General features: G+C 47.4%; 1 protein-coding gene across 2 annotated transcripts in view; it reads left to right on the forward strand.

The window, feature by feature from the left end:
* The window catches only part of wgn (wengen), a 99737-nt gene that overhangs the window by 58157 nt on the left and 25259 nt on the right, over nt 1-16321 (forward strand). For both annotated transcript variants that reach the window (XM_068348231.1, XM_068348232.1), the window contains exon 3: nt 10883-11161. In XM_068348231.1, coding sequence (XP_068204332.1) covers nt 10883-11161 — 279 coding nt within the window. The remainder of the gene's footprint in view (nt 1-10882; nt 11162-16321) is intronic.

Raw genomic sequence — 16321 nt, forward strand, 5'->3', positions numbered from 1 at the left:
TCTGACACTCGGACCTTGGAATTCCTTTCCTACCAAGTTGTAAACCTGTGGGCAAACGCAATTCTAAAGATACGAGATGCTGTGATTGAAAGGTTTCACAGATAAGTTCTTAAGGTTGAGGTAACCAGGCACAGGAACTCCACTCTTGATGGTTCATCTCTCTTCAAGCTGGAAGAAGTCGAGAGGGCGGCTGAACGCTGGAGGAAATCTACCAAGGAATCCTTCCTTCACACGGCCTTGACGACCAGGCTCTATGGGAACGCTCCTCCACCTCCCAAGAAACTGCTGCAGTCCACCAAACCCTCGAGCAGTAGGACAACAGGGTCCTCAAAGAAGGTGTCAAGGCAGCCTTTTCCTACCAAAGATCTAAAGGGCTCGAAACCCTCTAGAGGAGGAAAAGGTGGTAAGGGAAATAGTAGATTCTGATCCTGCTAGGAGTTGGGGGGCTATACTCTAACCTGCCCACCAGTGGGGAGATGCCTGCAACACTGCTGGCAGTGGTGGTTGCAGCTCTGGGCAGATCCCTGGACAATCTCCATGATTTATGTAGGGTTTTGCATCCCGTTCATACAGTATCCCTCCCCTGATTTGAGATCTAGTTCCATCGAGCTCCAATGCGAAAAGATCCACAAAGGAGCTGGCCCTTCGGACCAAGTCCAGACCCTGTTGGAAAAGGGTGTTCTCCAAGAGGTCCTCTATGGTTTTCCAGGCTTCTTCAGTTGACTCTTTCTTGTGAGAAAAGACATTTGGAGGCTGGAGACGTCATCGATCTCTTGGCCCTAGTTGTCCTATAAAGTCCATTCAGGATGCAGACAGCAGGCACATTCATTCAAGCAGTAAGTCCTTAGGACTTCATGTGCACACCGGACCTCATAGATGCATACTTCCAGATCCCAATCCATCCGTCTTCAAGGAAGTATCTTTGGATCATACACGAAAACGGGCAATACCTGCTCAAAGTGCTGTGTTTCGGCCTTTTGACAGCGCTTCAGGTGTTCAAGAAAGTGTTTGCCCTAGTGTCATCCTGGGATCACAGAATCTACATTCATCTCACAAGATACTGTACTGGCTGATTCTAGCAGACTCGGTGGCGATCCTTCTCCAACACTGAGACAAACTGCTCGAGTTATGTCAAGACCTGGGGTTCGTAATAAATTTCGAAGTCATCACTGCTTCCCTCTCAAAGACTCATACAGTTAACTCCCGTTAACACGAGTTCTGTTAACCCGATTTCGAAATTACACAAGTTAAGATTTATTGACTTATATTCTGTTAACATGAAATTTCTGATGTTACTGGAGTTGAATTTCCCACCTAACATCAAGAGCGAGATAGAGAGAGAGTGAGGTTAATAAGAATTTATTTAAGCTTACAAACAAATAAATTTTATTTTTTAAATATAAAACTTACCCGCTGGTTATATAAAGAGCTGAAGTCCCCTGACGCCCTGGCAGAAATTCAAATTCTCGCGCTATCGAAGATACGATAGGTGTACACCCGCACCCTAGCGGTAGGTCAGGTGGAACAACACACCAACTCCAGTTCTTCTTCTGCCGCCATAGCTGGCTGACATATTGAAGTTCGCTCTCGTGGTTTTACTCTCTTGGGAAGTTGTTTGGTGATGTACAACGTTCTTTTCTGAGTTTAAGCTATCGTTAATTGTTTTCTCTTGTTTCTAATCTTGAAATCTTTTTGTTGAGGTTATCTTTATTAATATTTCCCTTTTTTTTTGCTCGTCGGTCTTTCACGTAACCATTCAAAATGGCCGACTCCTCCCCTGCTTTACGTAGGTGTGTTAGTGAAGGGTGTCGTACTCGACTTCCTAAAGGATCTATTGATCCTCATAATGTTTGTTTGAAATGTAGGGGTAAATTTTGTTCATTTGATGATATATGTAATGAGTGTCTTTCTTTAACTGATGATGATTTTGTAACATACGATCGTTATGTTAGGAGACTAGAGAGGGATAGAGTTAGGCGTAGTTCTTCACGATCTGTGGATAGAGCCTTACCTAATGTTAATGTTCCTAATCCTATTCCTTCCCCCGTGGTGGTAGATCAGGAACGTACTATGAAAGACATGTTTACCGCGATTTTGACTCTTGGTGAGAAAGTTGAGTCCTTAGCGGCAGATAGAAATACGATTTTTTCCTAGTTAAAGGTACTGAAAAACCGTGATTCTGTCGGAACTGTGGAAAGTGTTTCGGTGTCTGATGTTAGTGTACCGAAAAGTCGTGACTCTCTCGGTAATGTGAAAAGTGTTTCTAATGTGTTTAGTGTTGCGGAGGGTGCGTCTGCACGATCTTGTCGTTCACCTAGCCTAAGATCTCTTTCGAGCTCTCGAACCCATGAGAGAAGTAATGTCGAACGGCTTAAGGGAACGAGAAGCGTCATCAGTCGTGCAGACGTTCCCTCGAACGTTCCTGTTGCCGTAGCTCAGGTCGTTCACCCTCATCGTAGGAAAAGTGAGGTTCATGCGTTATCCCCGTCTTCCGATGAAGGGTCGGGGAGTGAGATCTGGCGTCGCGCGTCAACACCGCTTAAACGGACGCATGATGTTTCTCAGCGTCAGGAATCGCCTGTGCGTCCAGGATGTAGTTCGTGGGACTCACCGGAACTATTCCGTTCTCCCATCGCTTGCACTCCGGCTAAACGTCCAGATTACCGTGTTCGTGTGGATAAGATTCCTTCCAATTCAGACCTTGTTACGATTCATGCTCCCCCTCTTCCTTCAGATTGGCTTTCTTCTCCCGAAATACGTGGTGACGTTGGATCGAATATTCCTTTAGGGAGTTCTGTAGATCCTAAATGGTCTATGCTTGTGACTATGAAGGAACAACTCTCGTCGTTGATGGATTCTTTTCAACCAGGTGTTGGCGGTATGTCTGGGCGTGAGGCGTCAGACCAGTTATCGCACAGGCGTTCGATGGTCTCTGGTGCTGACGAGTTATCGCTTAGGCGGTCTCCCATTCATAGTGTTCAACGCTAGGTTGATTTTGATGAGTCACGTCAGAGAGGTTTGGTTGACCGGTTTTCGCCTTCTGGTCGTGTGGAAGAACATCGGCGTCGACAAGTGGACGAGACGCGTCAACGTTTTGAAGTACAGTGGATCGCCCGCGTCAACAACTTGTGGACGCGTCGCGTCAAAACATCGATTCTCAGCATCGACATCTTGACAGCTTTGATCATTCGCGTCAACAGTTTTCGGACTCTACGCGTCGTCTCAGCGATCTTCGGCAGTTGCCATCTGAGTCCAAGCGTCAATCTGGTCAACAGCAGTCGGATCCTAAGCGGTCTCGGCAGTTGTTAGTTGACGAAGATCGTCTACCCGTCCATGTTTCACGTCAATCTTCTTCGACCTCTCCCCGTCAGTTGGATGCAGATATTGGCTTTGACAGGCAATCCCATCCAGACTTTGTTCCTTCGGTTCAGGCTGCAGCATTTGCTGCACTGCCAGAAGACGAACTTGAGGAAAAGTCGGATGTGGACGATCCTATTGAGGAAGTCTCTGAGAATGAGGAGGAGAAGCATTATCAACATGCTGTTGATCTTTGCAAGTTTATGTTGATTCTTACTGGAATTTTCCCGGATCAGTTTACTCCTGTGCCCCCTCGTTCTCCGCCTTCTGAGTTCATCTTAGGTAAAGCTACCAAAGTTCCAGTTTATACCAAGATGGTTCTTTCTCGATCCTCTAAACGGGCCTTGAAATTAATGGGTTCCTGGTTGGACTCTAAGAAATCTTTTGGCAAGACGGCCTTTGCCTTTCCACCCGCTAGGTTGGCTTCTAAATCTAGTGTGTGGTACGAGACTGGTGAAGTGTTGGGCTTGAGTTTTCCTTCGTCTGCCCAAGGGGACTTCTCAACTTTAGTAGATGCTTCTCAACGTCTTGCCTTAAGGGAAACGAAGATTTGGTGGTCTATTTCAGAGTTCGATCATTTGCTTAAAGGTCTGTTCAGGGCCTTCGAGATGTTTAATTTCTTAGACTGGGCTCTGGGGGCTTTGAGTAAGAGGGTCTCAGATATGACGGATACGGACACTAGTGGACTGGTTCATTTGATGTCCTGCTTGGACAAAGGTGTGAGGGATGGCTCCAACGAGCTAGCTGCCTTGTTCACGGCTGGAAACCTCAAGAAAAGGGCCACGATGTGCTCTTTTCTCTCTGCAGGAGTGTCTCCCTATCAGAAAACGGGCCTTCTTTTTGCTCCATTGGCTAATACCTTATTTCCGCAAGAGTTGGTAGGCGAAGTGGCCACTGCTCTCACGCAGAAGGCCACGCATGACTTAGTTATTAATACGACAAGGAAAGTTGTGCCGTCGACGTTTTCCTCTCGTAAGCCTAAGGAATCCTCTTCTGGTTTTCGACCTTCTCAGTCCTTTCGTGGGAAATCCTCTGGAAGGGGCTCTTTCAAACCAGAAGGAAGGAAACCTAGAGGCAGAGGGGGCAAGTCCAGCCGAGGTAAAGTCTGACTGCCCTTTCCTTCAGACAGCAGTGGGTGCTAGGTTGACTCACTTCTGGGAGGCTTGGGAGAGAAATGGAGCGGACCCCTGGTCCGTCCAAGTGTTAAAGGAGGGTTACAAGATCCACTTCCTGGCAAATCCTCCTTTAGTCACAGATCCGGTGGATCTTTCGCCCAAATACAGAGAGGGACCGAAGAAGCAAGCCATGCGTCTTCAGACGTCTCTTTTATTAGAGAAGCAAGCAATAGAGTAAGTGCAGGATGTTACGTCTCCGGGGTTTTACAACCGCCTTTTCCTAGTACCCAAGAGTTCCGGGGAGTGGAGACCGGTTCTGGATGTAAGTTTGCTAAATGGTTACGTCCAAAATTCGACGTTCACTATGGAAACTCAGAAGACAGTTCTGGCGGCTGTGAGGAAGGACGATTGGATGGTCTCTATAGATCTTCAGGACGCCTATTTCCACCTTCCGATTCATCCCAGCTGCAGACGTTATCTGAGGTTCATGGACGGAAAAAAGGTCTTCCAGTTCAGGGCTCTTTGTTTCGAACTCTGCACGGCTCCTCTATTGTTTACCAAGATCATGCTGAATGTGGCAAGCATGCTGCATTCGAGGGGAATCAGAGCCTCTCTGTATCTGGACGATTGTCTGATAAGAGCCTCCTCAGCCGATTGTTGTTTGAAGGACCTCAAAATGACTTTGGATCTCTCCAGAGAACTGGGCCTCCTGGTGAGCTCGAAAAAATTGCAACTGACTCCATCCCAGGAGATTCTTTATTTGGGGATGGAGATTCACAGTCGGAGTTTTCGGGCTTTTCCGTCGTTGGTGAGAATTCAGGCAGCCCTCCTAAAAGTCCAAATTTTCCTGAAGAGAGAACTTTGCTCCGTAAGAGATTGGATGAGCCTTCTGGGGACACTCATCATTAGAGAAGTTCGTGACCCTGGGGAGGTTGCACTTGTGTCCTCTTCAGTTTCATCTCAATCGCCATTGGAAGAAAGGGGACAACCTCGACAGGGATTGCATTCCCATCTCGGTTATCAACAAGTCTCATCTTCAATGGTGGTACAACGAGCCCAGACTGAAAGAAGGCTTGTCTTTACTTCAGAAGAACCCAGACCTCGTGTTGTGTTCCGACGCCTCCAACTCGGGGTGGAGAGCCACTCTAGAGAAGAAGGAGCTTTCGGGGACTTGGACTGTGGAGCAAACATCTCTCCACATCAATCAAAAGGAGCTTTTGGCTATTCATCTGGCTCTCATAGGCTTTGAGAAGCAGATCAGGGGCAAAGTGGTCCAAGTCAATGCGGACAGCACGACAGCTCTGGCCTATATTGTGAAACAAGGCGGGACCCACTCTTGGCCTCTGTACGAGATTGCAAGACGGCTTCTTCTTTGGGCAGAGGAAAGGAAGGTAACTCTTTTGACTCGATTCATCCAGCGGGTCAACAATGTGAGCGCAGACAGACTCAGCAGGGGAGGTCAGGTTCTCTCCACAGAGTGGATTTTACACCCGGACGTCTGCAAGAGTCTGTGGCGGTTATGGGGTCGTCCTCTCGTGGATCTCTTTGCCACCGCAAAGACAAAAAGGCTGGAGTGTTACTGCTCTCCGGTTCCGGATCCCGAAGCCTTGCACATAGATGCCTTTCTGATGAACTGGTCACACATGGAGGTTTATGCTTTCCCTCCATTCAAGATTCTTTACAAAGTGATTCAGAAGTTCATTTCCCACGAAGAGACGAGAATGACACTGATAGCTCTGTTCTGGCCGTCAAGGAGCTGGTTTCCAGAGGTACTGGAATGGATGGTAGATTTCCCGAGAAGCCTTCCCATAAGACCCGATCTTCTCAGACAACCTCACTTGGCCCGAAATCATCTAAACCTCTGAGCTCTACGTCTGACTCGCTAGAGCTAGAGGATTTTCGAAGAAGGCAGCCAAGGCAATTGCGAGGGCAAGGAGGTCTTCAACCATCAAGGTGTATCAGTCCAAGTGGGAGTTATTCAGAGAGTGGTGTAGGACTAACGCGATTTCCTCTTCCAGTACCTCTCTTACCCAGATAGCAGATTTTTTCTTAGACCTTAAATTTAAGCATAACTTCTCGTCATCTACTATTAAAGGTTACAGGAGTATGTTGGCAACGGTTTTTAGACACAGGAACCTAGACCTTTCTAATAATAAGGATCTACAAGATTTGCTTTGGTCTTTTGATACGACCAAGAAGATTCAAACAGCTCCCCTTGCCTGGAATTTGGATGTTGTCCTTAAATTTCTCATGAGTGACAGATTTGAGCCTTTACACTCGGTTTCATTTAAGGATTTAACCTTGAAAACACTTTTTCTGGTTAGCCTTGCCACTGCTAAAAGAGTTAGTGAGGTACACGCTTTAAGCAGGAACATTGGTTTTCGGAATGGAAAAGCCATTTGTTCTTTGCAACTGGGGTTTCTGGCCAAGAATGAAAACCCTACTTGACCATGGCCCAAATCCTTCGAGATTTCTAACCTTTCTGATTTGGCTGGAGGTGAATTAGAAAGGGTACTCTGTCCAGTTAGAGCGTTACGGGTCTATGTGGACAGGACTAAGAATCTGAGGGGTAACTCAGACGCTCTGTGGTGTGCAGTTCGGAAACCCTCGATGCCCATGTCTAAGAATGCCTTGTCTTTTTTCATTAGATTGTTGATTCGAGAAGCTCATGCTCAGTGTGATGAGTCGGATCAGAGGCTTCTCAAAGTGAAGACACATGAAGTCGGAGCGGTAGCAACTTCAGTGGCCTTTAAACAGAACCGTTCTCTGCAAAGTCTGATGGATACGACCTTTTGGAGAAGTAAGTCTGTTTTTGCATCCCATTATTTGAGAAATATTCAGACTCGCTATGAGGACTTTTTTACGTTGGGTCCTTTTGTAGCGGCAAATGCGATAGTAGGTGAATGATCTACCACTACGTTCCCTTTTTCCTAATACCCCTTTTCTATCTCTTGGAACTCGTTTGTTATGGTTGTTTGTGGAGATTGGTCGTCAGTCTTCCGCAATCTTTGATTTGGTTAGGTGGTCAATTTGTTCCTTGAGTGCACCCGGAACAAGGGTATTGGTTGAGGTTCTGTCATGTTACAGGTGGTCGTACCGTTTGACAGCTCCTAGAGATTTTCAGCCCGAGTGGATCACTGGATCTCTTAAGGATAGCGGACGAAATGAGGCAGAGTATCATTGCTGTCAGCTTCCTTATCAGGTGAGAACCGCTTAAGTTTGTTGTATGTAACCCTTAAGTGAATTTTCAATATGTAGCTGTCTCTGACCCGCCACCAATGGGTGTCAATCAGCTCTTTATATAACCAGCGGGTAAGTTTTATATTTAAAAATGATATTTTCATAATAAAATAAATTTTTGAATATACTGTACTTACCCGCTGGTTATATAAATTTAACACCCACCCTCCTCCCCTCTAGAGACTACCTGTGGTATTGCTATGAGGCATGGAAGAACTGGAGTTGGTGTGTTGTTCCACTTGAGCTACCGCTAGGGTGCGGGTGTACACCTACTGTATCTTCGATAGCGCGAGAATTTGAATTTCTGCCAGGGCGTCAGGGGACTTCAGTTCTTCATATAACCAGCGGGTAAGTATATTCAAAAATTTATTTTATTATGAAAATATCATTTTTAATGTAGCACCAAAAAGTAATCTAATTTTAAATTATATTGCGATAGTGTGAAATAAACTTTTTTGTTACCTTTACCAATATTTCTGTTCAATATGTTTTGTTTACATTGCGTATGTAAATGGCTGTGTATCGTCGGCGTTAACAGCTGATTCGTCTGTTGTTGTGGTTGTTGTTCGATACCCATTTTAATAAGAAACTGGTTGAGAGTTCATTGAACCATGTTCTTTTTTTCGAATACTACATGATAGGGAGCAAAATCATGACAACAATACTCTGTTAAATATATGTGAGCATAATCGTGATACCGTCGTGACCTTGAAAACAGCTGACAACAAAATCAAAATAAAAATAATCTGTAATTGCTGTTGTTAAAATACAATTTGAACTGTTGATAGAAGAGTACGAAGAAGATTAAACGGAGTTAGGTTAACATCGAAAACATCACCCCCATTACCATTATTTCTTATGGAGAAATTATGTCCCGGCAACACGATTTCATTTGATACGACATCTCCAGGAACATAACCCTCGTGTTTACGGGGAGTTAACTGTATACCTGGGTATGATAATGGACACGAAACTAAAATTTTTTCCATCAGACGACAGAGTACACTGGGTGAGGGGGAGGTAGATGAGAAGAGCTTTCAGCCCAGCAGTGATTATGTCTCCTAGGTTACCTAGCATCTCTGGTTCGTCTTGCGCCTAACGGTTCCTCAGGATACGATCTCTCCAGTGGCGGCTGAAATCCAGGTTGAGGTCGCACACCAGCTCACTGGATACACTAGTCCCTATGGGACAAACGCAAATGATTGATCTTCAGTGCTGGGTGTTGGAAGAAAAACTCCGCAGAGGGATAGACTTTTTTGTCCCTCCCCCAGAATTGATGCTCTATACAAACGCATCAAAAGAACGGTGGGCGTCCCACATGCTGCACCACCTGGCCTCAGGGCTATGGTACTAGCACATAAATCTCTTATAGATGAGAGCAGCTTTTCTAGCTCCAACAGTTCCTTGGAGTTCACTCTGTGTTGATGAGTGACAACACCATTGCAGCCAATATGCCATCTAACAGTGGAGATGTTAAGAAGGACGGAAAAGAAATTTGCTTTCCCTATCGGCTCGCTTCATTCCAGGCAAGAGGAATGTGCTCGCAGACAATCTGAGCAGATAGACTTGGATTGTGGGCTCTGAATGGTCATTGAATCATCTGATAGCCAACAAAGTCTTGACTTTGTGGGGTTCCCTGACAGTGGACAGTTCCCGACGTCCCTGAACTTCAGGATCCCACTCTACTGTTCCCCAGTCCTGGACCCTGGGGCTCTCTGGCAAGATGCATTCCAGCAACAGTGGGACAACATCGACATGTACGTTTTTCCCTCATTTCGTCTGATGAGAAGGGTGCTCAACAATACGCAGAGCATCCAACAGTCTATTCATGATACTAATAGCTTTGCTATGGCATCATGCAGAGTGGTTTCTGGACCTTCTGCAGCTCCTGATAGAGCTTCTGAGAAAACTCCCTCCATAAAAACATCTACCACAAGGCAGTAGCTTCTCTTTGCCTTCACGCCTGGCAAGAGACATTCCAATAACGGTGGAGAGAACTCCCTCCACGACAAGATCGACTCGGACAACCACACATGAACATCTACCACAAGGCAGTAGTTTCTCTTCGTTTTCACGCCTGGAGACTATCCAGCATCTCTTGCAGGGAGGCTTTTCACAACAAGTTGCAAAAATTGTCTGGAGACTTACGAAGATCCTCTGCTTTAGTCTACCAGGTGAAGTGGACTGTCTTCCATGGTTGGTATCGTGGAAGGGGTATCTTTCCCTTCGATGCTACTGTTCTAGTAATAGTGGAGTTCCTTGTTACCTTCTGGAGGAAAGCTAGTCTCGGTCTCGGCAATGAAAGGCTACCTTTCAGCCTTAAGCCTTGCCTTTAGACTGAAAGGAGTCAATCTTTAATTTTTGTTGGAATTCTCTCTCCTCATACGAAGCTATGAGATCACCTGCCCTCAGTCAGAATTTAGACCTCCTCACCTATCTGCGGGTAATAACCATTTTCCCTTGTGTAACCTAGTATAGATATCATATTTGGAAACGTCCCCGATACTCCCCGCGAGGTGGGTATTGGGAAACATCTATGTTTGATTTAATATTCCTATTTCTAACTGAATATTCTTACTTAGACAGTCACATTGCTAGTTTCTCACAAACACACAAGTTGCTCAGGCTGCTATCAATGCATTACACAGCGTTTTCCTTTTAACAAGGTGTCAAGGTTTTTTCCAGATACAATCCAAACCTGTGTCAATGGCCAAGCCAGTAGTCAAACTTTCACCCTCTTAATGACCAAGTCATCCCTATTAGATAGCGTAAGGTTTGTTTAGTGCCAGAACAAATGATAAATTTGGAATTCATTTGTATTTTTTCTAACAATACAAACCTGTAGCTATTTATAAAAATCGTTCTGCCATCATCTATCCACCGTGAGTCCTGCTTGTAATAAAAAAGTGACGTAGTCTCACTCAATGGCTAGTCTTTCAGCTTTGTCGAAAGATAATCCCTATTAAATGGCTACAGATTTGTATCATTGGGAAAAATACAAATTACTTCCAAATTTATCGTTCTGAGGTGGGTTTTTCAGCTTTCAACAAAAAACTAATTTTATGTCTATAATGGTAATTTTATGAATATTGTCATGTTGATTATCCTTATAGTAGATTGTTGTAAATTTTATAATGAATTCCCTTATACTATCTTTATGATTTTTGCAGAAAGGATTAATGACGAAGCACCAGTAGAAAATAATAGTGAAGTAGCAGTAATGGCTCAACTTTTACCAGCTACCCATGGTACCACTAGGTTGTCTTCAGGTACCTTTAGTGTAAATAGAGGTGCCCCTTCAGGCACTAGATGCACAAATCACTTGCCTGTCAATACAGTATCCATACCTTCAACTCCCACCACTGCTCGGGGACAGGCAGTAACTGAATCTGAACATGCCACTGGTCAGATGTACCCACCTATACCTTTCACTATGGACAGGTTACTAGGCAAGTTTGCTTGAATTGAATTTGGATTGCTATGAAAATTTAAGTGAATAAACTCATATTGCCACTTGTCACTAGAAAGGGGATAGTTTGCTGTTAAATAAAACTATATTCTAGTACATCTTAAGTTCCTCGTGGAGAGAGTTATGAGGAGTAGAGGGGTTCACATAATGGCATGTGTTTCTCTTTTATGTTTTTTTACCACTGTCATACCAGGCTCCATCTGTGATCGTTATTTGTTCCAATGAGAATACAAACCAGACCAACTAAATTTGTTTGTTCCGACACCAATACAAACCCTTGCTATTTATAGGGGATTACCTTTCGGCGAAGCTGGAAGACTAGCCATAAGACATTCAAGCAAGGTGGAACTGCCCTACCGATAGTTAGCGGGTGAGTGGGCAGAGTAGCCGGCCACCCTAGTCTCACACACACACCTTTGATGTTTCGTCATTTTTGGCTTTGAGCGGGTAGATGTTCGTCTTTCTCCTCTCAACTGTTTTACTGGCCTTTGACTTTTCTTAAGCATTTTCTTCTTATGTTTCTATATATATTTAAACATTCTTGTAATATATATTTGTTCCAACACGAATACTTACCTCGAACTACTTTCTTAGGAGGTCACTGGTGATCTCTCTCTGCCGACCAGAGTTTTGAGTAGTTACCCCCCCACTCCGCGCCCTAAGTAGCCTTACCCCCGGCATCAAGGAATGTGCCCCGAGGGTAGGATTAAGGTAGGTCGCTAGATTGCTGGGTCAGCATCGTCATTAAGTTCTCTGGTCGTGAGGCGTTAACAACCCTCGCTCTCGTATCTCTGTCGATCCTTTGTGTGCGTTCTGCGCCCCACGTGTTCCCAGCGTGGCAACTTGCGTTTTTTCCAGTGTGCTTTCCCAAGTGTTCCTGTGCGTTCACTTTTCAACCGTGGGCTTATCCAGTGTTTAATTGATTTCCTTAAGTGCTTGTGTCGTGCGTTGTGTGCGTTATGGAGCAGATTCACCGTTGTCCTGGGCCTAGAGCCAGGAAATCGTGTGGAGCGTTCCTCTCCAAGCCCGAAGTGGATCCTCACTCCCTTTGTTCCTCCTGTAGGGGTAAAGTTTGCTCATCAGCAGACACGTGCCCCGAGTGCGTAGACTGGAGCGATATACAGTGGGTACGTTACGGTACCAAGAAGAGGAAATCAGCGAAACGTTCCCCCAGGAAAATTAGTGTTTCCCCACCGATACCGTCACCCAGTGAGCGGTCCGACGGGGTCTCGGTTTCGCCGTCCCCTACACAAAGTAGGGGACGAGGTAAGTCTAGTGTGGTGTATGAGCAAGGCGTCCTATCCCAGGAGCCCAGTGTTAGTGCAGTGCCAATAGCAGGCCCCTCTAGGGCTAGTGAAGGACCCAGTAGTGCGTCCGGAGAGTCGACCCTTGTGCTCGGGGGGCACGCTTCCTCCGATGACCCCTTGTGGGGTAGTAACGCAGTCTCAGTGTCGCCGCCGCCCTCGTGGGCTTGTGCTTCTGGCTCCTCTTTAGGGGGAGATAACCAGAGTAAAGTCCAACCTGCAGGTCACGATGCCTACGGTTGGAGGCTCCCGAAGACGCCGGGTAGGTCACCCCTGAGGATGGATGTAGCCCTGGATCCCTGGCTCCCGGGCATGGAACGGTTTGAGTCGTTCCCAACCCTCCCCACGGAAGTTCCCGATGACTTCCTCCAGCCCTCGACCTCTGGCATTCAACGGCCGAAGAAGTCCCCCGCAGTCCCCGCTTCCAGCCGACACGTGGTGAACACAGTGTCGTCTGGCTCATCGGACATCTATTCCTCGTCAGAGGAAGAGGTCAGGGTGAAACACCGCCGTCGAAGGGAGCGGTCCAGGACCGAGCGTTCCCGGTCGAGGTCGCGCTCTCGTTACAGCAGGAAGCGCTCCTGCTCCCCGAGCCGTAAGTATAGGAGAAGTGTATCTCCCGGGGGCGCATGGATCTACGTTTTGTCGCGGGAATCGAAGGTGCTTCGTTCCCCGGACCACCAGTCCAGTGAGCGGTCCCCAAGGCGGCCGCCCTCCAAGCACGGCCTTGACCCTCGCGACCTGGCTCGCAGGAAAGACCTCTCAATTAAGCATAAGTCCTCGAGGCCTCCGGTTCACCCCGCCCAGCGGGGGGAAACGCGCTTCTTACCAGGCAGCCAGGCCGAACCAGCCCAGCTGGTGCGGCCTTCAGGTCGGAAGGAACGGTTCCCGCTATCGGGTCAGCCCCCGAGAACCGCGCCCTTAGCACCCAGAGCCTTCAGGCGTATGAGAGTCCCCGCTGAACCAGCGGTGCCTACACTATCCCGAGCCCCTGGTGCGGTCTTACCTGCAGATGAGGTCCAGTACCTCGGCAGGACGGCGCCCCTGGCCCCGAGGGCTAGGCGTCCAGTCGGCGTGCCCGGTAAACCGGCTCCCCCGCCCCAGGCCGAGACCTCGGCTGACGGGGGGAGGGCTCCCCGACGGAAGACTCCGCCTATAGGAGAGTGGTTAGCCTGATCAGAAGGCACTACGAAATAGCAGAACCTGCAGCTACAGATGGAGATTCCTGGAGGTCGAGCCTGCTGAGAATTATGCAAACTCCCTCCCAGCCTAAGTCGTCCCTGGCACTCCCTCTGGCCCGAGACCTAGTTCTAGGGCAAGAGTTCATAGACAAAGTGGTAGCCAGCAATGCCGAGGCTCCCAAGACCCAGAGTGCCTCTAAATTACTCCAGGGCCTCAAAAACCAAGGGAAGGTCTATGTGCCCGAAGGACGTCGCCCAGGCCCTTGTAAAGTGGAGACGGCCGTGGACATTCTGAGCCAAGGCGTTTCTGACGACAGAGCCTCTTCAGCCCCAGTGTGTTACATTCTCACCAGTAGAGGCCTCCATGATGGAGGAGATGTAGCGAGACTTGGTTAACGTCTCCTCTTGGCTAGACTGGTGGGCATCCACGTTGGTGGGTGTTCAAGCCTCCTACAACCCCGAGGACCCTGACCAGCAAGGCCTAATGAGGGACCTCATTACCTCCGGGGATAAAACCCTCAAGTTCTTAACGTATCAGTCTCTCGCCCTTACAGCCAACTGGGTTCTCCGTAAGAGAGACACTGTTCTTACGAAAGTGTCTCGGAAGGTACCGGACAGGGAGGCGCGAGCAATTCGCAGCCTCCCCCTGTGGGGAGAGTCTCTGTTTCCTCTGAAAGAGCTAGAGGCTTTAATGGAAAAGGGCTCGAAGAAGGAGGCCAACGTCACCAGACCGGCAGCTTCAAGGAGACCTCCATACAAGAGGTCCGTCTCGGACAGCGCCGCGACGCCCCAAGCCTCTTCCAGCACTACGAGGAGAGAGGCCCCCTCTTCCTCCTGGTCCTCAACTCCGCAACCCTCCCGCAGGGGAGCTGCAGCGCCCTCAAGCTCCTTCAGGTCGGGTTACTCCGCTTCTAGGAGAGGCAGATCAGGCCGCTCCTCTAGAAGAAGGTAGAGTGGGAGGCCCCCTATCCCCGCCCAAGCCTCGGGTTGGGGGATGCCTCAGACAACATTGGCAAGCATGGAAGGCTCAAGGGGCAGAGCCTTGGACAGTGTCCGTCCTAAAGGAGGGCTACAGACTCCCGTTCCTGGCAAATCCACCCCCTCTTATTCCGGCCAACCGGACGGAATGGCTAGCTCCCAAAGATCCTGTAAAGAGGACCGCCCTTCAAGAGGAGGTTTCCTCCATGTTAGAAAAGGGCGCCATGAAAGAAGTTCCTCTCCCAGGGCCAGGTTTCTACAGTCGCCTGTTCCTGGTAGAGAAAGCGACGGGGGGTTGGAGACCGGTTATAGATCTGTCAGCTCTCAACAAGTTCGTCAAGAAGACGGACTTCAAGATGGACACGCCAAAGTCAGTCCTGCTGTCCTTGAGGGAGAAAGATTTTATGATGACCGTCGACCTCAAGGACGCATACTTCCAAATTCCGATCCACCCATCGAGTCGGAAGTTCCTCCGGGTGAAATGGGGTTCCCAGATCCTGCAATTCAGGACTCTTTGCTTCGGTCTGTCAACAGTGCCCCAGGTGTTCACGAGAGTCTTCACGACTGTCTCAGTGTGGGCTCACGAACGTGGCATCCGCCTTATCAGATACCTGGACGACTGGTTGCTCCTTTCCGCCTCAAAGGCCCTCTTGGAAGAACAAGGGAGAAGTCTCCTTCAGTTTTGCAGAGATCTGGGGATTGTCATCAACCCAAAGAAGTCAAATCTATCCCCGTCCACCAGAATGAACTACTTGGGATGACATTGGACACCATTCAAGGAAAAGTTTTCCCTTCGGAGGACAGGATAAAGAACCTCAGGCACATCATCCAGCCGTTCCTATCAGAACAACCTAGGAGAGCGAAAGACTGGCAGAGGCTGATAGGCCACCTGGTCTCATTGGAGAAACTAGTTCCCCAAGGGAGGATAAAGCTCAGATCCATTCAATGGAATCTCAAGAGCCTCTGGTGCCAGACAAACTCCCAACAAGTGCTAATTCGAGTCCTTCCAGACACAAGACCCTCCCTGGAATGGTGGCACTGCCAGTCGAACTCCCTCAAGGGGATGCCCTTCGGGACCAGCCCTCCAGAATTACTCCTGTTCACGGACGCCTCCAACCAAGGATGGGGAGCCCACCTCCTCGACGGGACGGCACGAAGTACAGTGAACCCTCGTTTATCGCGGTAGATAGGTTCCAGTCGCGGCCGCGATAGGTGAAAATCCGCGAAGTAGTGACACCATATTTACCTATTTATTCAACATGTATATTCAGACTTTTAAAACCTTCCCTTGTACGTAGTACTGTTAACAAACTACCCTTTAATGTACAGAACACTTAATGCATGTACTACAGTACCCTAAACTAAAACAGGCACAAATATTAAAGGTGATTTTATATCATGCATTTCCTAAACATGCTAAAAAGCACGATAAAAAATGGCAACCAATGTTTTGTTTACATTTATCTCTGATCATAATGTAGAAACAAACTGGAGGTAGAGCTTTGCTTATTACCCAGACATATTTCCCATACTTTTCCCTTAGAACTACATCACATCTTCCTACTTTAGATATATATATATATATATATATATATATATATATATATATATATATATATATGTGTGTGTGTATATATATATATATATATATATATATATATATATATATATATATAT

Source organism: Palaemon carinicauda, chromosome 24, assembly GCF_036898095.1.
Source record: "Palaemon carinicauda isolate YSFRI2023 chromosome 24, ASM3689809v2, whole genome shotgun sequence".
NCBI lineage: Eukaryota > Metazoa > Arthropoda > Malacostraca > Decapoda > Palaemonidae > Palaemon > Palaemon carinicauda.